The sequence below is a fragment of the Bidens hawaiensis genome, unplaced genomic scaffold (genome assembly GCF_021521415.1).
Source record: "Bidens hawaiensis isolate Kalapana, Puna unplaced genomic scaffold, B.hawaiensis_p1.1 tig00034763_1, whole genome shotgun sequence".
NCBI lineage: Eukaryota > Viridiplantae > Streptophyta > Magnoliopsida > Asterales > Asteraceae > Bidens > Bidens hawaiensis.
This window is the reverse complement of record NW_027496045.1, coordinates 9,237-31,851: the sequence shown is the minus strand read 5'-3', so window position 1 is coordinate 31,851 and position 22,615 is coordinate 9,237. Positions and strand designations below refer to the sequence as shown.

Below are 22,615 nucleotides of genomic sequence, written 5' to 3'. Positions count from 1 at the left end.
GACGGCGTATAGGGCTATACGCCCCTTCTGATCTTCAGACAAAAAAACATAACAAGACAAATTTGGTGGTTTTTTCTAGAAAAACCAACCAATATGCCGTATAGAGCTATACGGGGCGTGTTGGTGGGGTGTGGGGGTGTCCCTAGCAGAACCCTACAATAAATGTACCTGACACGATTAATTATCACTTTTTAATAGCCATATCTTCTTCTACCTCTTGACTTTCACTCTTACCCGTTACCTCCGTTGTCTTTAACCGGTCACCGAAAATTTTCCAAAAGTTCAAGTTCAATCTTTTCTTTTCATCTTATATTCTCACCAGTTTCGCAGGAGTTGGAGTCAAAATTTCACAAGGGTCGGTAAAAATTTTAACACATATATAACACTAAATAAAATTTTCTCACAGGGGCTGGCCGACCCCTGTACAACCATAGTAGGTCCGCCCCTGTATATGGTGGGGAAAACTAAATGACCAAAAAGGTCATTCTCTTTTAAAAGGTGGTTGGGTTTTGAGGATTTGAGGAGTATAATGGGTAATTACCAATAATAATAATAATAATAATAATAATAAGTTAACAAGTCATAATCATTCATTAATTTATCAAAATCAATTTATTTACACTATTTCATATGTTAAAACAAAAAATGCTTATATGTTTGCCAAATAACTTATCAACTTAATAACTATCTAGAAAAGGTAATAAGTTCTAAGAAGGTTAAAATATGCAATCTCGAACACACCCATAGGCTTGGGTTGGGCGTTGTTGAAAAACTAGAAAATTGTCTTTTATATTTATATTTGGTTGATTTTTACATTTCATGCACTAAATTTGTAACATGATATACTATATAAACACCACCTTAAATAACCCTATTTAAAAAAAATGAATTTTCAGTAGTAAAAACTTGTATTTTGATTTCTTATAATAAAACACATTAAATTTTTGGATTCACTATTATACTTGATTCTTCCAAACCATATTTGCTTCAATTACAATCGAGCAAAGAAAACATAAAGTATTGCATTCTCAATTTCCGCCTATGTGAATTCTTCTATTTGCGTCAATTAGAGTAGGCTTGAACATCTGTCTTTGCTCCAATTTTAGCTCAGTAGTTAACATTAAGTAAATTTCAGACATGGATGGCCTTAAAGAAGCAGGTGACTGAGTACACATTAGAGCAATCTCTATAATATTCATCATATTTTCTTTTTCATATTCATTTGGATCTATAGCTTCGTCAATCAACTTGATATGTATCCGTTTCTCGTACAACTGCCATGCCTACAACCAAGATGTTGTTTGAAAAAATAGAAAGTCAGAAAAAAATAGCAACAAATGTCAAGCCAACATATGCTCCTTTATACTAACTCGACTTTATATTCAAGAATACCAATATGTTTACTAGAGTCCTATGACATAGATAAGCTATAAAGGATTTAACTTTTACGATTTTCAGAAAGAAAAACTAGTGTTACACTCATTTAAATATAATTGCTTTTAGTAAGTAGGGGTCTTAAAATTCGGATATCAAGCGTTTCAAATATCCAAATCTGGAACAAAACAATTTATTATTTAATATTTTTTAGAAAAATAATTTTTGATATCTGAAATTTATCCCAAAAATCCAAAATTTCTGATTAATATATATTATATAAAATTTTAAAATATATATTTTGGATAATTCGGATAAAAGAGAGAGAATGAATGAGAATGGTGTATATTACTTGGTCCAGGAGGTATTCCATTCTGGGTCCGCTGTAGTTGACATCACTACAACTCTTACCACTAATTACTTCAAGGGCTACGATACCAAAGCTGTAAGTGTCTACTTTCTCAGACAAGTGTCCACAAGTTGCATATTCGGGTGAAGTGTATCCCCTAAAATGTAGTTATTGTGAGTTATATTAGACAAATTGGATATCAGTAATCCAAACTATGGCCTCTTTGTATATAATAATTCATTCAACAATGTGACCAACGACATTCTCAATTTTCACTTTTGTTGCCAATGACAATTCTACTCAAACAAAAAGTAACTACGTCTGCTCCTAATGAACAATCAACTAGTCATGTGAACATACATTAGCTATTACTAAGAAATTTTGTTATATTTAGTTATTCGAAGTCTTTTTGATTAGTACATCTTGAAATCAAGTTAGTTTTAGAGCAGCTTTATGATAACCAACAAACAAAAAACATTAGTGTTGTTGGAATTCAAAAGGCACTAACTGTTTTTGTATTAAAGGAATCAAACATTGACACTTGGTATTTACTTCTATTAAAGCTATTATACTATATCAACAACTTGTATGTCAAAGTCTTACCCTTGGTATTTACTGTTGCTAAAGTTTTTAAACCTTAAGTAATTTTGTTATAGTTAAGATAAACAACTCGTATGCCAAGTTGTTATACTAGATATGATAAGAATAATAAGTTATATATATAGGAAGAGGGTGTTTCAACTTGTGCAAGTTGCAAGAGCATGTTTATGCAGTTTTCAAGCACTATGTATTAGTATTAATAGGCAGTTAACTGTCTTGTAAAAGTGAAAGTTAAAAGTGTAACCAGACACATTGCCAACATAATTCTTGGTTAAAAGGTTATAGTTTGAGTTATCAAAAATGTAAATTTTCTTTATATTATAACAAAATACCTAATGATAGAGCATAGACGGATCTGGATCTTGTGATGACATCGATGTTCACGTTGATTCATTATACGATTAGGCTAGGAATACGTTAGTGAGTGTACTGTGTGTGTTGAGAGGATAATCGGGCAGAGTAACGAGAGGAATGATGGAATAATAAGAACTGTCACATTAGAATAACTTACAGGGGGTATTTATAGGAGATGACCTCATTCGTTAAGATAGACTTAACGAATGAGTCATTCGTTGCACTTACTTAACGAATAAATAAGCTTATTCGTTAATACTTTAATGATAGCGAATAGCCTACATTCGTTATGTTCCATTCATTAATCTTGGTTAACGAATGGGATTTACATTAAGACGAATGTGACACATTCGTTACGGAGTAACGAATGTGCCTTACACTTAGGCATATTTACATTAATAACCCCTAAACTATTACATTATCTATCAATAAAGACCGAGACGGACAAAACATGTATCAACAAACTCCCCCTCATCTCGAGCTCTTTATCTTTCATCTCTGGAACATCTTGGTCTTCCAGTCCACACAACTATGAATCTTGTATGCGTAACAGACTCGAACGACCTTCTGAAACTGCATAGCAAGCTCGTAGTCATATACGTTAGCAAACCTAATCTGACTTGTAAATAACGCATCATTGTCAGCCTCAGATAAGTTAACCAGCCACACCGGATCAGTCACACGTATCGTCTTCGTGTTTAAACCATGACCAAATACAATAACCGTTTCACCTGTATGATTGTCGTAGTACCAATAATTAAACGAGGTGAATGGACTCTAATGAAAGATCTTCAGTGGAGCCCTCTTCATCGTCTTTGGCAGCTTCACTTGCAATATCATCTTTCTCCAGCCTGTGCGTGTATCAATCTCATCAATATACTTGTGAGTCGGCACCTGTGGCTTGAAGAACTTGAAACCGAAACGGGTTTCATGTAATAACTGCTTATAGAACCACCCAGCCCACTGATCGTTTTCACGATTCACGAACGGTCTGTTGGCTAGTGTTCTCACATCCCATCTAGGCATAGATAAGATATCGTGTGGGCGCTTGAAGTAATAAATACAATGTTCCCACTTCACGATGTATACTTTAAGTTCCGAATCAAACTGTCAAGCCACCAATCACCTTTCACATCTTTTACAGGCTTGTACTTCTTCATCTGGTATGCTGATGCTCGAGCCTTGGCCAATTTTACTTCCTCTTTCTCATGATATCTAAAGGCTTCGATCATCTTGTTCATTCTTTGCATATCATGCTCGAACATACCCTCCAAAGCACGCTTCTGTTTTCTTTCTTTCGCTGTGAGGTGACTTGTTTCAGCAGCTTTGTTCCACTTCTCAATCTCTTCACGCAATCGACGTTCTGCTGAATCAAAATGCTCAGTAGTGAAAAACGGAATACCTAAGTCGTTGTTGTCATTGTCGGTGTAGAGCTCAGGGTACTCCTCAGCAGTAACGTCTTCGACCTCTACCTCATCAAAGTCAGGCACATTCCCGTGTGGAATGCCTGTATTAGTACTTTCCTCTATTTCAATATCCACGTCCACACTCTTACCCAACACATCCACCTCATCTTCATTTAGATCCAGAAGCAAGGCAATTTGTTCTTTTGTTAATGAATGATCAACAAATTCACCTTCTTCGATCTCATCCGCGTTCACCATACTATACACTACTCTGTTCATCCCCACAAATAAAATCATATTTGCTGGAATGACATCTATTGGTTTAGCTCTCGTGTAATCCTTGTATGGCACAATCTGCAACTGACTATCTCCAGACCCACTACCAGCACTCGAATCAGTCTTATTACCTGCCGACGGTGCAGAACTGCCGCCCGGTTGCTGATCTACCCCACCACCTGTTCCATCCTGATCATCTTCATCGTTCTTTAATTTCTTCAACTCATCATCTTTACAGGTCAACTGAAGAATGATCTCATCCTGTTTGTCCAATCTCTCCTCCTGAGCAGCAACAAGGGCTCCAAGTTCCCTGTTTTCGAGTTGAGTGAACTGAATATGTCGCAACAAATTCCTTTGCGCTAGCTCATGGGCAGCTCTGTCAGCTTGCATTTGAGTCTGTTGTAGGTGCAACAGTTTCATCATATGAAACCATTGAGTTTGAAGATTCAAACCAAAGAAGTTAGGATGAACTGGTTGCAACGGACCTTGAGGGCGAGTAAATGTCAAAAATGAGTGCTCAGGTCTCGGCAACTGTGTAGGTGTAACAGGAGTCACGGGAGTAGTAGGCTGCGGTGAAGGCATACATGCCAACACAGTCTATAGAATGTCACCAAAAACAGGATCTGGTCGTGCAGTAGTAATCAAGGTCATAGACGAAGGTACCAGAGACACTGGCATATGAACCGGAGTCGGTGACCTTGGAATCTGTTGAGGCATAGGAGATGTGGAAATAGGATCTGAAACAGATACAAGAGGAGTCGAACGAACAAACGGTTGACTAGGAATCTCAATCCCTGAACCACGTCTAACCTGTTGCATCGTTACTTTATCACTCTTTTCCACCATCAATTATTTCCCTTTACGTTTACTTTTCTGCTCATAACTTAACTCAGCTTGTGGTCCTGGACCACCATCATCTCCACCATTTCCACCATCACCACCTTCACGTTCTGAGTTGGAGTCATCATGAATCCAACGATCATTAGGCAGTGCAACATAATCAATATTCACCAAATGACCAATCAAACTTTTGAACTTTGGTCGATCTACAAGACTTTGACCTCTATACGATCTCAAATGTCTCATTGTCTCGTCATCCATGTGCTTCAGCTTCATAACATCATCTTGATCTTTAATCAAGTAAGGCTGTAGGTCATTGATTATCATCTGTAGAAATCTTGGATACATTAGAAACTTATGGCGGCTCATCAAATTTTCCTTCAGGTGATAATAAACCAATTCAGAGAAATTGAATGGTTTATTTAACACTAAGGCAACGAAAGCAGATTGAAGCATAGATCGGCATTCATCAAATCCACATTTACGACCTCCGAGACAATGTATCAACACATGCAGCAAGTACATGTATTGTTCACACAAGTTTGCCTTGTTGTACATAGATCTACCCAAATCGCCATTATACTTTACCCGGCTGAATAACCCTCTAATCAACTCCTTATCGAATTCACATCGATCGTCAATAGTATCAATAAAGCCCAACGAGTCTCGAATCACTCCAACATCGATCACTACTCGTTTGTCTTGAATAACAGCCTCTATCTGATTCTCAGCTTCATTCAATCTAGCTGTATCCCAGAAAGCACGTATAATCTTCTAATAAACTACCGTATGAGTAGATATAGCTTTGTAAATTCTCGAATGAGTCAAGAAGCTGATCATTCCTCCAAAGATAGGTGTATCATCAAATTTTGGCTCAAGATAGGCACAGATATTATGACTATCATTCCATGACAATAACACTGGAGCTTGCTCGGGAGCAGGATTCTGAACGTTTTCGTCAGCCATTTCTGTTTTAAAAAACAATATCACACATTAGAATAATATCTAAATACTAAATTCTGAATAACGAATGGCTATCTCATTCGTTAAGTGATTTAAAACGAATAAGACATTCGTTATACATTAAAAGTTTACATTCGTTACAAATAACGAAAGAAACCTATTCGTTAACTTATGTCATACGAATCAAAGATTGAATCTTTAACGAATCAAACTAACTCGTTATTATCATTCGTTATATTCATTCGTTAACAAATCTTGTGAGCATTCGTTAACACTTAACGAATCTATCTTAAATATCATGTTGACAATCTAGAGTCAATTATTTACATGATTTTAACTTAAAGAAGTCAAAAGCGATGAAAAACATCGTCTAATCTGTTAACACACTTATGAAGTTTATCAATTAATCCTATCAAAGAAGATCAATAGTCGTTATTATGCACTAATGTATATAATCTTCTTGCTAATCGATTCGATTATATGGAGTAATCACTGATAACTGTTCGATAAGCATGCAGATATCAATCAATTCCTTAAACCCTTAACAGCCGATGAAACATCATACAAATTATATCATCATCATCGTCAATACCTGTATAATGCGGAAATATGAGTCAATTGAGCAAATAAACAGGTATAGGATTTTGAAAAAATTTTGCAAGAGTTCTTTTAGGAAGATGAAGGAATAGGAACAGGCGAATGAGAAACCATTCGTCTGTCCTTGGGATTATAAACCCCCAGATTTCACAACCCGAGGTCATTCGTTCAAATTTTGAACTAACGAATGGCCTCATTCGTTAACTTATTAATCCTGATTCGTCAATCCTTTTAGATGAATAAGGATTCATTCGTTAAACTTTAACGAATATACGTTATTCGTTAACATTTCTGACAAATGTAAGTGTCATTTGTTAAAATCTTAACAAATGATACATTAAAATCATTCCATTCGATAATGGTCACACGAATGTCTTCCATTCATTATGCACAACGGAAGCGAATGTCATTATAACGAATGAGAAATCTCATTCGTTAATCTTTAAATAAAGAAAGACTTTACATTCGTTAAACCAATTAATGAATCACCATTTTTCCTTAGCGAATGAGACAAAAATCTCATTAAGGAATTAAATAATATTAAAACCAATTAGAGTTTTAAACAAATAATAAAATAATCAATCACATCCAATTAGGATTTGATTGAATACATTAACTATACCCGATCAACCAAGGATCAAGAATGTTTAAATTAAACGGATTTTTACGTTAAATCACAACTGATACCAGTTGTAAATACATTAAGCACGATTAACTTAAAATTTTGGGGATCAATCTCTTTTTTTTTTTGAATTATTCGTTAACTTGGTAAATCGAAACTAAAGCAGAAGTGAAAAAGAAAGAAAAATCTTTTTGGATTTTCGAAGATTTTCAATGAACAAACAAAAATAGTAAACGTCTAAACTATCAAAGTAGTACATTTTTTGTGAGTTGAGAAGGGAATCATATTGACGAAAAGGTCACAAAGTAGCACTTCAATTTCGATGATTATTATACTCGTAACCCAACGATGATTGCAGATATAATTGTGCACTTAAACTTTCACAGACTTGTCGGAAACTTTACGATATACTTTAATTTGGTTCAATTAGGCACGAAACCTTATGTGGACCCCATCAATCAGATATAACATTTCTATCTCTTATACAGTGAATTTCACATGTACGTTTTTCTTTGATTTTTTCAAATTTTGATTAACTGTGACTCATGCAAAAATAATAAAAGGAAAATAAAGCAGACCGTCAAAATTTTCCCTTAAGATCAGTATTACTACACACAGATAAGGTTCCATTTCAACAAAATAAAAAGATAAAAATAAGTTGAAGTTGTACAGGTCTTAACCCCTAGTTCGATACATAACTTTCACACATTTGTGCTTATAGTATACGCGGAGAAGGTCCAAGGCTTGTACGAAACACCAAGAAAATAAAGCAGAATACTCAAATATTAACCCTCAGGTCGGATAATCTTATCGCACAAGAGAGGATCTAATATTTGAATAAAAATAAAGAAAAATAAAGTTGAATTTCTTAGCAAAATAAAATAAAAACAAAGCAGAATTTTCTTCAAAAATTAAAGCATGCACACACAGCAATCATTTTGACTTTTCTTTAAATCAGATATAGTATCAATCTTTCAAGATGTAATTCCACTAGGTTCGGCATTTATTATCTTTGTATCTTATCAGTTCCTATATAGTCTGTCAGGTCTATCTTTGCATATCATATTGCTAGCCTTACGGTAATTTTTAATCTAGTTTGTTCATGTACTAGATCAATCCCGTCAATGTACTATCATTTTCCCTTTTTTGCTTCAAAACTCATTTTGAGGAGCATTTTTCAATGTTTTTGAAATTTTTCAATATTTGAATGTTTTTGGAGTTTTTAAGTTTCTCTGTACAAACTGAAAACACAATATTTTTTGGATTTTATATTTTCTCCCCCTAAAAATGACAAAAAATTGAAATAAAACAAGAAATAAAATGATTTAACCAAGCTTTTGAATATCTTTTAAAGTTTTTAAACCATTTATACCCAGCAGATATTGAAAACGTGTTTTGTCAGCCTTTTGAAAATCCGTGTGAATTTTATCAATTAATATTAATTTCTTTTCAAAAAATCACGTATAAAGTGATAACGGATTTCAATGTGTTTGGTTTTCGAATGGTGAGCCGGATTTTTGGTGATTGAAATTGCAACAGAATTATTAATATAAATGGGAGTCGTAAGAAACTTCAAACCGTAATCCCGCAAGTGTTGCTGGATCCAGAGAACCTGTGAGCAGCAACTTGAGGCCGCCACATACTCCGCTTCGGCTGTTGAAGTTGAGACCGTTGTCTGCTTCTTACACTTCCAGGAAATAAGCCGGTTTCCTAAGAATTGACATCCCGCTGTTGTAGACTTGAAGTTGATTTTGCGTCCTCTGTAGTCCAAATCAGTAAAAGCGGTGAGATCGAACTTATCGTCTTTGGGGTACCATAACCCGATGTCTGGATTTCCCCTTAGATAATGTAAGATGCGCTTTACTGCCGCCATGTGAGTCACTCGGGGACTCGATTGGTACCTAGCACATAAACAAACAGCAAACATAATATCAGGTCGCGATGCAGTCAAATACATGAGAGATCCGATCATAGCTCGATACAGGGTTGGATCTACGGTATCCTCCAATTCATCCGGTGATAAATTGTGACCCACAGGAAGAGGTGTCGAAGGAATGTTGCCGTCGGATATCTTGAATCGGCTCAAGACATCGTTCACATATTTTGTCTGATGGATAAAGATCCCAGAATCAGACTGGTGAACTTGCAATCCTAAGAAAAAGTTCATCTCTCCCATCGAGCTCATCTCGAATTTGGTTTGCATCGTCTTTTCAAAATCTTTACACAAGCTATCGTTCGTCGAACCAAAAATGATGTCGTCCACATAGATTCGGACGAGGAGCAAATCATCACCCACGTTCTTATAAAAATAACGTACAATCCACAGTCCCTCTCGTGAAACCACTTTCTATCAGATGGTTAGCCAACGTGATGTACCAGGCTCTCGGAGCCTGGTGTAAACCATAAAGAGCCTTGTTTAATCGGTAAACACGCTCTAGAAAGTCTAGATCCTCGAAACCGGGAGGCTGCTTCACATACACTTCCTCATGAATAGCTCCGTTCAAAAACGCCGATTTCACGTCCATTTGATAAACCTTAAAGTTTTTATATGCTGCATAGGCAAGAAAGATACGTATAGCTTCCATTCGTGCAACCGGAGCATATACTTCAGTGTAATTGATGCCTTCTTATTGATTGTAACCAAGAACGACCAATCGTGCCTTGTTTCTCACGATTACCCCATGATCGTCCTTTTTGCACTTAAAAACCCATTTGGTCGGAATAGCCTTTTTCACACGGTCGGGTTTATCAATTAAATCCCATACACCCAGTCAAACAAACTGTTGCAGCTCCTCCTACATTGCTTCAACCCAAGACGGTTCCTTGAGTGCCATCGAGACACTTGTCGGTTCTATCTGTGATAGGAAGCAGGTGTATTGTGCAATACTGAGGATACCTGAAGAGTGCAAATCCGCATAAGCACAAAATATCGAATCCTCAGTAGGAGATACATTACTATCAACTTGATCATCACATATATTAGCTAATTGGTGTCTTGTACGAACCCCATCGTTCACATCACCAATTATCTGTTCCTGTGGATGATTCGAATGAATCCTTAAGGAAGGATTAGCAGGGACAGATACGTTATCACCCAAATTGGTGATATTTTCCTCCGCTGTGTCTAAAGAGACAGTCGGTGATTCATCAACAATTAGAATAGGCTCGTTTGTCTCTGGAGCGTCATCCAAAAGAACTGACGATAAATCCACAAAATCAGCATCATCGGAAGATTCAGAAACTTCATTCGATGTTTCTGATATATTAGGAGAGTCATTTACATCAAACGAAGAAGACCTTGGAATCCGAAGACATTGTTCTTCCAAATAAGATCTAATGAGATCTTCATGTACTTCTTCAACCACTGACGTAAACGAATTAAATTAGCCGTCGTAATCGAACATCCAGTCGGGACCTGTACCTGTTGGCGGAGTAGTATAAATTTGGCAATCAACGTGATACCATTCTTCCACACAACCCGAAGAGATATTGAAGATTCGTTTCTTAGGTCCCAAAAAATAACCCTCAAACGCTTTTTCATCAAACTTTCCAGCATCTCTCTTCAAAACAGTACACGGACACCCGAATGGTTCCAAATACTTTAAGTTCGGTTTACGATTGTTCAGAAGCTCGTAACTTGTCTTCTTGAACTTCTTTACTGTTAGTACGCGATTCAGAGTATAACATGTTGTGTTCACCGCTTCGTTCCAGAATTGAACGGGTAGCTTTGAATCAGCAAGCATCGTTCTCCCAGCTTCAATCAACGTACGATTCTTTCTTTCAGATACACCATTCTGTTGAGGAACATAAGGCGCACTAAATTCCCGATGAATTCCTTTCTGTATGCAGAATAAATCCAATACATTATTCTTAAATTCAGTTCCGTTGTCACTACGAATTCGTCTCACTTTCAGTTTGTAAAGTGATTCGATCTTCATAATCAGATTCTGAATTAAGATAGGTGTTTGATATTTCGATCTCATAAATAACACCCATGAGTAACGTGAGAAATCATCAGTCACCACCAAGCAGTATAAGTCTCCAGCAATACTAGCATGATTCACTGGACCGAAGAGATCCATGTGAAGTCGTTCCAGTGGTGTAACAATCGTGTTGAGTGACTTGCTTGGATCTGATTTCTTCTTTTGTTTCCCCTTCTTGCACGCACGCAATTATCATTGATCTTGAAATTCTTAAGGGATACACCATCCACCAATTCATTTGTAATAAGAAAATTCATCTTGCATATGTGAATATGTCCCATGCGTCGATGCCAAAGGATAGACTCCTTTTCGGTAGCTTTAGACACGAAACATGTATTTGAGGGTGAAACATTTACATCATAACTCATATCCAGTACATAAATATCATTCGATCGAGATGATCTCATGACAACCATATCTTCAAGAATTGTGTATCCCGGTTGAAGGATAACACATTCCTTGTCTGTGAAAACGGTGGTAAACTCTTTATCACATTGAGAAACACTCAGCAAATTATGATCCACCTTCTCACAATAATTTACTTTTTCAAACGTCACTTTCCCGTTTGAAACTTTTCCCTCCTTTGTAATCATTCCCCCATTGTTACCAGCAAACGCAACATAACCTCCTTGAATATCCTTAACATTATTCAGAAGATCTAGGTTGCCAGTATTATGCCTAGAACATCCACTATCCAAAATCAATTTGTGAGTAGACCCGGACCTGGATGAACTCTGCACAAACAAGTAAATGATTTGTTCAAAAAGGCAGCCCAAACCTCAGTCTTGGACTCTCCCTTTGATACTTTCAGAGAAAAGGATAACTTAACACTAGTATTCGGTACTTGAGAATAGGTGACCGGTTTCTTGTTTTTCTTCTTTAAGTACCTGTCACGTATAATTCCCGAATCAGTGTTTGAACAAATTGGTTAAGCACGGTCAACACATTTGTTTGTTACATTAAATGATTCAATCCTAACAACTTTTCTTGGATTGATATTAGAATACATTATAACACTCTCATCAACTTGTTTTTCTTTTGGTTTTACATTCAGTTCAGTCTTACATTTTGATGACACTTTGATCTCATCAACCTTTGCTCTACATCTTTTAGAAACATGTCCCGGTTCACCACAGTTAAAACATAAGCGTGAATCTAAAGACTTATGTAGCGAACCACTTGGTTGACTTTCATGCACGGGTTGAGCCTTAGTCTTGGATTCTTCAAAAGACACTTTCTTTGTACCAGCAGATTTAAATCCTTTTTTATTTTGGAAAAATTCTAGGTTGGTAGAATTAGATGAATTCTCCATCCCAGATGATTTGACAAATTTTATGGGTTTAAATGTGGTGTTCTTTGCCTTTTCTTGAACATTTTTGAATTTATATTTGTTAAATTGTTGTTCAAGTTTAGTGGCATCTGAAGTGTCATCCTGAAAGACACTATCAAGTAATTCTGGATTAAGAAGATTCAGAGGAACTTCCTTATCCGAAAAAATCTTTGAAAGACCTTTTAATTTAAATATCTTCCCGCTTGAAGATTTTGGTTGAGGATTTATGAATCTCATCAACTCCTCATCAGACACCGAAGGTTTGTCTGATTGAGATACATTAGGTGATACCTTAGGAGTTTTAGAAGTTTCACCCAAAGATTTTGAACCGTAGACTGCCTGTTCAAATTCTTCAGGTTCACATAAGATGTAATTGTCAGCAGGAATATTCTTGTTTTTGACAATCTCATCTTGTTCAACTAACTCCTCAACAGAACCATCTAATTCACTTTTGGTAAAAACGGATTTACTTTTGATGTGAATCGGTTCTTGAGTTGATTTGTTTTGATCAAAAATTTCATGTTCAACTGTAAGCACTTCAGAACGTTGTTTAATATCTGGAATGCTACAGTAATCTCCTTTAAAGGGAGAAGGAATCTCAACAAACCCTAAACCTGTTTTCCCAATTTTTCTTATGGGAATTGTTTACTTCAATTATTTCATTTAACAAAAACGAGGAATCTCGAAATTTTCCAAGTTTATTTTTCAATTCCAGGATTTCATTTTCCAATTTATAAATGCAGGTTCGGAGTCTGAGAATCTCCTGAAAATGTTGTTCAACCACAATAATCTTACACTGAACCTCAGCTTTTAGATCATGATTGCTTTCAAACAGATTTTGGATTTTTAAAGTCGATTGTTCCAGCAATTTAGATTTCTGTCTATAGCACTCATTGATCATAAAAAGCTCTTTTGTGAGAGAGGTGTTCTGAGTTAAGGCTGTTTCTAGTTTGGATTTGATTTCAGCACATTCAGTACACTCTAACACAACAGTTGAGGATTCAATTACATTAACTTGAGGTTTAGGACATACCTCGTCGATCTTAGCCATGCAAGCATAAGATTCAATGTGATCAGGATTTGAAGTGTCAGATTTGGCTTGCATTGATGAGTTATCAAACGAAATATGATAAGAATCAGTTTCAGAGTCTGATGTATCGCTCTCTTCAGATACTTGATCACTACTTACATCTTCAAATTGATCAACTTGTTCAAATACAGCAAGGTTGGTCTGATTCCCCAACAACTTTTGCGACCAATCAACCCCTTCGTTAGCGACAAGAGCTTGATTGTTGTTTAACTTATTCTTCTCTCCTTCAGAAGAACTCCTTTTGCTTTGATCGTTACCCGATGAATTCTTTCCTTGTGATCTGTCAATATTGCGTGGACCGGAATATTCTTTTCTTGGCTTGTCACATTCTTTGGCAAAATGACAAAGTCCCCACAGTTGTAGCATTTAACCTTCAATTTATCAAAACCAACTCGTTTATTCAGAGTTGGAAGGTCTTTTCCTGTTCTTTGCATGAACTTCTTGACCTTTCTAACAATCATAGCCATATTCCATTTGAGATCCATCAATTCAAGATCATTAGGATCAATTTGATCATAATCTTCATCGGTTAACTCACTAGTGGCAATTTTGCTACCCACCAATTGTTCGTATGATTTCATGAAAGCACATACAAAAGCAAACTGTTGTTCGGCTTCTTGAAGGTTTACTTTTGGTAATGAACTTGAAGCATTGGTGGTAGACTCAGATTTTGCGCCTGATGCCATAAAGCATACATTAGGTGAGTTGTTTACATTAGGAGTCTCATCTTGAGCTTGAGTGAAGAAAGCAGTGATTGGAACAGAACTTTGACTTGAAGAAGTGTTTGCTGGCATTGCTCCACCATAAATTGAAGTATTCTGGTTTTGATTGTCCTTCAATGATGTTTGACACTTTAACTCAAATTCTCTTTCCTCATTTTGTTGATAAACAGCACTGCAGTAAGTTATGGGTTACGAAAGAAACCGTTTTCTTTCAACACAAAGAGAAAAGTGGAATATGACGAAGGCAATGCATTTTTCAACGTATCGATCTTGTCAGTCTCAATTGGCTCAAGGTTAACACTAACCATTTCAACCACTAGATGACTAAAACGATTTATCATCTCTTCAACCGTTTCATTCTTCATCAAGTAAAGTTTCTGAATTGAAACTTCACAAGCGTTTCTTGCTCTCTAGTGTATTACCCAGGCTTCTTCTTTTCAAGGTATCGAATAATGATGCACAAATCTTTATGGTGCTGTATTGATGAAATATTTGTTCAGGTAATGCCATAGTGAGAGTTGAATAAGCCTTAGTCTCACTCTTAAAATCTTTCAACTCTTGAGTTTCATAATTCTTGAATTCCTTAGAAGTCCAGCCGATATTGTCACTTCCAACCAACGGTGCAGCATACACAACATCAAGATAACGTACACTACTTGGATGAACGGATCCCAAGTGAGCATGAAACCTCAGTTCCCACCGAGCAAAATCGGATAATTTCAGCAATTTTGGACACTTGTTGCGGCTCCTAATTTCATTGTCCATGGTAAGCATTTGCTGCATTAGAGCATTTTGGGAAGCTAAAGCATAGAACGAGGCGTTCTGAGAAGCCATGATAACATTTGTTGAAACTTACAGGACTAAACTTGTAAAAACTGAAAACTTATGGTTACTGTTCACACGAATGGAGGAACAGTAACGAATGTGACACGAAGGATATTCGTTAAGGATATTCGTTAATGAGAATACTGTTAAGACGAATAGGTTTAACGAATGAACTATAAAGTGAATGAGTATCACGAATGGAGAATGAATAGCGAATGGGGTGAACGAATGAGCTTTGAAGCGAATGTGGTTTATGTAACGAATGTGATTTTAACGAAAGGAGTGAATTAACGAATGTGCTATTTGACTTTTAGCGAGTGAGTCAACGAGTGAGCAGTTCATGATTAACGAATCAGAACTCATCAGTTAACGAATGAGAACTCATCAGTTAACGAATAAGAACTCATATTTTCAAACTTTTCAAAAACTCAGATCTCTGTCTAAACTAGTCTGAAATCCCTAAAATATCTATCAATCAACTCGTAAATCAATTTCGAACCTTACAATGCTCGTCCGTAATCTCAAACCACTACCAAATCTATCAATTTCACACTCTGTATTAACCAAACCAGTCCGAATTCAAACCGGACTAACAATAGCTCAATTCAACCTCAATTCAATCTCAAACCTCCATTACTCAGTTACTTAATACCTTAATACTGGTTCAAATTGCTTAGAACAGTTCAATTATCAATGAAACATCAGACTCTGTTTTATCAGCATCAATTAAACCTCAATTAGATTCAATTCATCATGAATTTAATCCAATATATGATGGATAAAACGATTTAAACAATGAGAAGCATCGAAGATCAGATCACAGGATCTGATACCACTTGATAGAGCATAGACGGATCTAGATCTTGTGATGACATCGATGTTCACGTTGATTCGTTATACGATTAGGCTAGGAATACGTTAGTGTGTGTACTATGTGTGTTGAGAGGATAATCGGGCAGACTAACGAGAGGAATGACGGAATAATAAGAACTGTTATATTAGAATAACTTACTGTGGGTATTTATAGGAGATGACCTCATTCGTTAAGATAGACTTAACGAATGAGTCATTCGTTACACTTACTTAACGAATAAACAAGCTTATTCGTTAATACTTTAATGATAGTGAATAGCCTACATTCGTTATGTTCCATTCGTTAATCTTAGTTAACGAATGGGACTTACATTAAGACGAATGTGACACATTCGTTACGGAGTAACGAATGTGACAAACAAAACATGTATCAACACCTAACAAAGTAAATTGACAATAATAAAGGGTGCACAATAAAGGTGAACTTACATGGTCCCAGCAAATCGGGTGTTAACATGAGTTTGACCCTCAGGAAAGAGCCTAGCCAACCCGAAATCCGCAATTTTCGGTTGAAAATCATTATCAAGGAGAATGTTGCTTGACTTTATATCTCTATGAATGATTTTAACGTGAGACTCTTCATGTAAATGGGCAAGACCTCTTGCAATACCTAAGATAATGTCATACCTTTGTTTCCAATTAAGACTCCCCTTTTTTTCACCTATACATGATGTCTTGTAAATGAAATGTTTGGAACACAAAGTTTATTTTCTAATTAAAATTATTTAATAACTCAAATTATGGCCAGTTAGCTATAATCAGTACCAATAATATGACCAATGATACTTATACATTCATTTTCATTGCAACGATAATCTCAGGTCTCTCTAATGAGAAAAAGTACCTCTTCTTTTCTTTTAATTCTTAAAACAAAAGAATTATTAAGGGTCTTGACAAACAAAAATATCATAAATAACAATTTACAATCATCTACAATTTACAACCATTTGGTTGGGATAATTTGTTCACTAAGGGTAGACAAATTTCTTATTTATTTATTGGTAAGAGTAAGTTTGAATTTGGCAATGTAAGTGAAAGTTAGGAGTGTCATTGATCAAATGACAGTATAGATTATTATTGACAAGTGAGTTTTATTTTGAATTATTAGAATTCAAATTGCCTTTTCTAGTTATATGTATATTTCAGCATCCTTAGCTTACCCCATAAGAACTTGTCTAGGCTTCCTTGGGGCATGTATTCTAGAACAAGGAGTAGGTCAGGTCCATCAATACAGCATCCGAGTAGTAGAATAAGATTGCGGTGACGAACATTACTGATAAGATTAAACTCATTTTCAAATTCTTTTTTTGCTCTACACCCAACATTAAGTTTCTTGACTGCCACTACAATCCCATCGTCTATAATGGCCTGCGAAACCATAAATGAACAATTTCCCATATATGATTCTAGATCTATTATTAAAATCCCCAGAAACATCCAGACATTGTGTATGCATGTTAAAAGTTTAGTTTTTCTTACCTTGAACACTTTGCCAAAACCTCCTTTTCCTATTAGATACTCTTCACTAAAATTGTTTGTTGCTAATTTAAAATCTCGGTAACTGTAACAACGGGCACCTTGGAACTCTAATGCATCACAGGGTAGACAAACAACAATCCATTTGATTAGTAATTGCAACTGAAGAAACCAAACATGAAGATTTGCAATTTTGTAAGTATCATTGAGATGATAAGTAATTCATTAACATATATAGTGTTATGTGTTATATTGTGTAATTCGAAGCTTACTACCTAAGGATTATTAAATCTGGTGTCACCACATACACAAATGCGTGCATATATATAGGTTATGTGTTATATTGTGTAATTCGAAGCTTACTACCTAAGGATTATTAAATCTGGTGTCACCACATACACAAATGCGTGCATACATGCATAATCATATATGATTAGGGGGTTAGAGGAGAAATATATACAGAACACTATATATTGCGAGGACAAACAAAACAAAATAAAATAAATCATTTATTTTTGAATCTCACTCGAAAATATATTTCAACTTTTCAAGAGTAAGTCATGTGTAGGTAAACGATCAAAAGTTAATAATAATAAAATATGATCAACTAGTTTAACGGTTTTTGTAAGTACATGATACGCATTTGTATGTAAAATACTAATAACTTAAAAGATGTGAACCATTTAAGTTTATCCTTTTCATTTTCAAAATTATTTAGTGTTTTGTAAGGAACCGAGTATTTAGGCATGAACGTACAACAGTCGTTGAGGCCTGACATTTGGTCGCCAATGTTTGATGAAGAGACCGGCAGCTAACATACTATCTATACAGTAAACGACTTGTATAAAAGGGATCACCTTTTCCAACAACCTTGGACTTGTTCCATTGACGATACCACAAGAATAAAGCAAGGATAAGCAAAACAAGACCAGCACTGCTGCAGACTTCTATGATTATGCTAGATTTACTTGAACCTCCTGCACAAATCACGAATTAACGGTTTTCTCTCTAAATTTTCCATTTTTGAACAGATTAGAAGATCTTAAAGATGGAAAACAATGAACTAAAAACATTGAATCGTAAGAACTAAGAAGCCTCACCTCTACCTAGTAAAGGTATGAGATTGATTGTCTGGTTATTCTGAAAAAATGGAAACTCAGAATACTTCATAAAACATCCCACATTGACGGCTCTTCCTTCAATGGCTGGCACACAACTGTACAAGTTGTCATAGGCTTTACTCAAGCAGTTCTTGCAAATGGCCTGGCTTGCATTCTCAACACACTGAGCAATTGCATAGACTGTTGCATTTGTCAATTGCCTCGTAGATGCAATGTAGAAATTAGAAGTTCTTGGTGTAGCAACACTGATATCTGATAATAATTCTTTCACTGCTTGGTTAAAGGTTGTTATTGGTTGAGATCTTGACTCATTACCACATATTGCAAGGACATCATCATCCAAATTACCTTGTGGGTCATCGTAGAACTGATCGTAATTCTCAAATCTTAATTAACACACAAGACATAAGAGGCAAACTTTTAGCATGATACTATGATTATATATGCCTATTTACTGTCAAGCTAATTGAGAGTGTTCAATGCAAATGCCAAGAAAGTTCAACAGTTAATAATTACATCGCAAATACTATAAAACTAAAGAAGTAAATGAAGCATGTGATACAACGGCATGAACATTAGTAGATTGACATAAAACGTTTTAACCTAGATTTTTTGCAAACGTCTACAAAAGTTCTCGTGCTTAAAACTTCTAAATTTTGTCAAAGACACACCCAACCAGTTTATACTTGTGCTATGAAAATAGATTTTTAAATTAAAAAGTTAAGCGGGTTAAAAAGATTTTAAACTGGTTAAAGCTATACTTTGCGAGGGACAGGGTACAACCCGAAAACCAGCCTGAACCTATTTAAACAAAGGGGCATTTACATATATCTCAACCTTAACTTCCCTTATTACATATTTTCCAAATACTAAATCTTAAATTACATATTTCCCAGCCCTAAACCACATTTATTACATATCTTCTCATTTCATTTAAATTAACTAACTAAATGACCATTTTACCCTTAATGAACAAATTTACATATATCCCTTCTTAATAGTAACAATTACATATATCCCCAATTTAAACCCAAACCGAGTTAATTTTAAGACGAACATATCAAAGCTAATAAATTCAATTGGGGTCGATTTTTTTAATCGCTAAAAAAATTACGTAGTAGTTATGTAAAATGCACTGATATGGTTATATAATATATAAAATTTCAACTGCTTTTCCATATGTAGGTTATGAAAAAAAATTGATTTTATTAATTACAATAAAAAAAACATTATAAAAAAAGTATCAACGTCAAAATGTCAAATTACGTAAAATTCACTTGAGCTCAAATAAATATAGGGGCATTTACATATAGTTGTAAAAGGGTAAAATGGTAATTGAAGATTAGATGGGAAAATATGTAATAAAGGAAGTTAGGATAGATATATATATAAAAATCCCTAAACAAAACCTAAGCTGGTTTAGACTAAATCACTAAAGGCAAACATGTTTATTCTTAATGAACTAAAACCACTAATATTACGTTAGGATCATGCCGTGTAAAAAATGCACATCCTCGTATAGTTCACAGCCTTTTGCTACACATAGTCAGGGCATTATAAAACTTAAAAAATGAATATTGCAACTAAATATTTGTTTGACATTTACTTAAACTTATTTTTGTGAAGCATTACCTTGTTTTCTGGTAATCATGAAAACATATTTTCTTAATGGTTGACCATTAATAATCGCGTTAATGGAGTCAATGTTTAGTGTTCGGGTCAACGTTTGTTGGTGCGTATATGAAGCATCAAAACAATAATGAACAAAAGATATATTATCCAATAAATTTTTATATTCTAACAATTGTAGTTGATTTTAACTTAAAAAATAAATGGCGTGCAAGACAAAACTTACAGCAAACACATTCCTAAATTCGTTAGTAAAATGTTTGATATACTATATGGATTTCCAGTTTGTGTTTCTTTAGAAAAACATAGATATTTCATATATAAAAAGACAATCTCGGGTGACCCTATTGAATTGAAGAAGTAATCACCTGAGGAAGCAGTTATCCAGAAAGACATGGGCACCATTGGCATCACCACATGGTTCAACTGCGGATACAGCCGCATCAAAGCAAGCTAAACACTCGATCGATACAAGGTAGTTCCGGCACTGCGCAACTCCATATACAGCATCTCCATTAACCATGTTCTGGGCTCTGGCATAATATACACCAGTGTTGGACAGTTGACTTCTGAGTTGAGAAAATGTAGAGTTAAGGTTCCTGGAAAAACTTGTTGGGGACATTGGTTTGTAGTTTCCACACGAAAATTTAAGGGGCGTGTTAGCATAAGTGGTTTTGTTGCTCGATTGAGCAACTCCGAGCTCCATTAATACCGATAATACAATCACAGCCACCACCAAAGATGACATTCTCTTTATAGTTGATCCTGTGCTCTCTCAAAATAACAACATAAAGAGGGTATTGCCTAAGTTGGACGGTTTGTATACTCATTGATTAATAGTTGGGGTGGGTGGGAAATAAACTATGAAAGTGAAGTCCTCTAGATAACGTGTTAGTTTTTAGATTAAATTGACCACAAGTTTTTAAAATTTATACAGAAAATAAATTCGTAAGGATAAAACAATACCCCGTTGCTCACGGTATGTGATATATGGACATTATGTTAGAGACGGATCAATTGTTTCTCAATGCTTGATCTCCTCTTCTATTCGTTCCCAATATATAATACACTTACAATCTTATATTTTTAGATAAGATCCTAACCATAACCATTTACCATTCTATATATCAACTACAATATGTGACAATATGTGTTATATTTAAACATATAATAAGTCTATTACACCCCCGCAGTCGAAGCGAGAGGTGAACGGATGCTGAGACTGGAACAAAAATCTTCAAATAGAATCCGTGGAAGACCTTTGTGAATATGCCAGCAATCTGGTGAGGAGATGGAACATGAAGAACTCGAGCATGTCCCTTGTGAACCTGTTCACGAAGGAAATGCCAACGGATATCAAGCTCACTGTGTTTCGTATACTGGTGATTAATAGGATTCCCCAAGAGATAAATGGCACTGACATTGTCACAGTGACCAGAAAGAGGGCGATGAAGTTCAAGAAATAGATTTCGAAGCCAACATATTTTGGCGACAGCATTTGCAACTCCGGATATTCGACTTCGGCACTAGAGCGGGAGATAGTAGGTTAGCGCTTGAAAGACCAGGGAATAAGATTACTCCTGTAATAAACACAGTAACTGAATGTCAAGCAACGAGTATCCGGGCAACCAGCCCAATCAGTAGCGGTATAAGCAACCAATGAGCGTGTCACGGCTGAACCAAGTGTGAGGCCATAGTCCATGGTTCCTTAATATAACGAATAATCCGTTTTAGAGCATCCCAATGTGTTGACCAGGGGGATGCATGTGCATGCACACTTGTTGTACTTCATAACTAAGATTAGGTCTAGTAAATGTAATATATTGTAGCGCATCAGCCATACTTCAATAGAGTGTTGAATCTTTAAATATAATTCCAGAATCGGCACTAACTTTACCGTCAGTGTCTACAGGTGTTGCAATCGGTTTACAAGACTGCATACCAGCCCTCTTTATGATGTCATGAACGTAAGAACTTTGTGATAAAAACATAAGTGTTACCGGTTTGGGTAACCAAAATACCAAGAGAAAAAATGAATTGACCAAGATCTTTCATAGAGAATTCCGAGGCTAGGTTCATTATTAACTGCTTACGAAGTATGTCCGAGGAGGATGTGAGTAGTATATCATCGACATATAAAAGAAGATATGTCATATGAGACCCTCGGTGCAAGATAAATAATGAT

General features: G+C 35.6%; 1 protein-coding gene across 1 annotated transcript; it reads right to left on the bottom strand.

Annotated features, from left to right (window-relative positions):
- Nucleotides 1-1,028: 1,028 nt before the first annotated feature.
- On the bottom strand, nt 1,029-21,178 carry LOC143586675 (cysteine-rich receptor-like protein kinase 2). The gene is made up of 8 exons (XM_077068159.1): nt 20,799-21,178; nt 18,781-19,187; nt 18,538-18,657; nt 17,684-17,790; nt 17,365-17,572; nt 16,634-16,865; nt 1,727-1,880; nt 1,029-1,283 (listed from the first exon to the last, which is right to left on the bottom strand). Exons 1-8 carry the CDS (start codon nt 21,176-21,178, stop codon nt 1,029-1,031), a joined length of 1,863 nt encoding a protein of 620 aa, XP_076924274.1.
- Between the last annotated feature and the right edge of the window lie 1,437 nt (nt 21,179-22,615).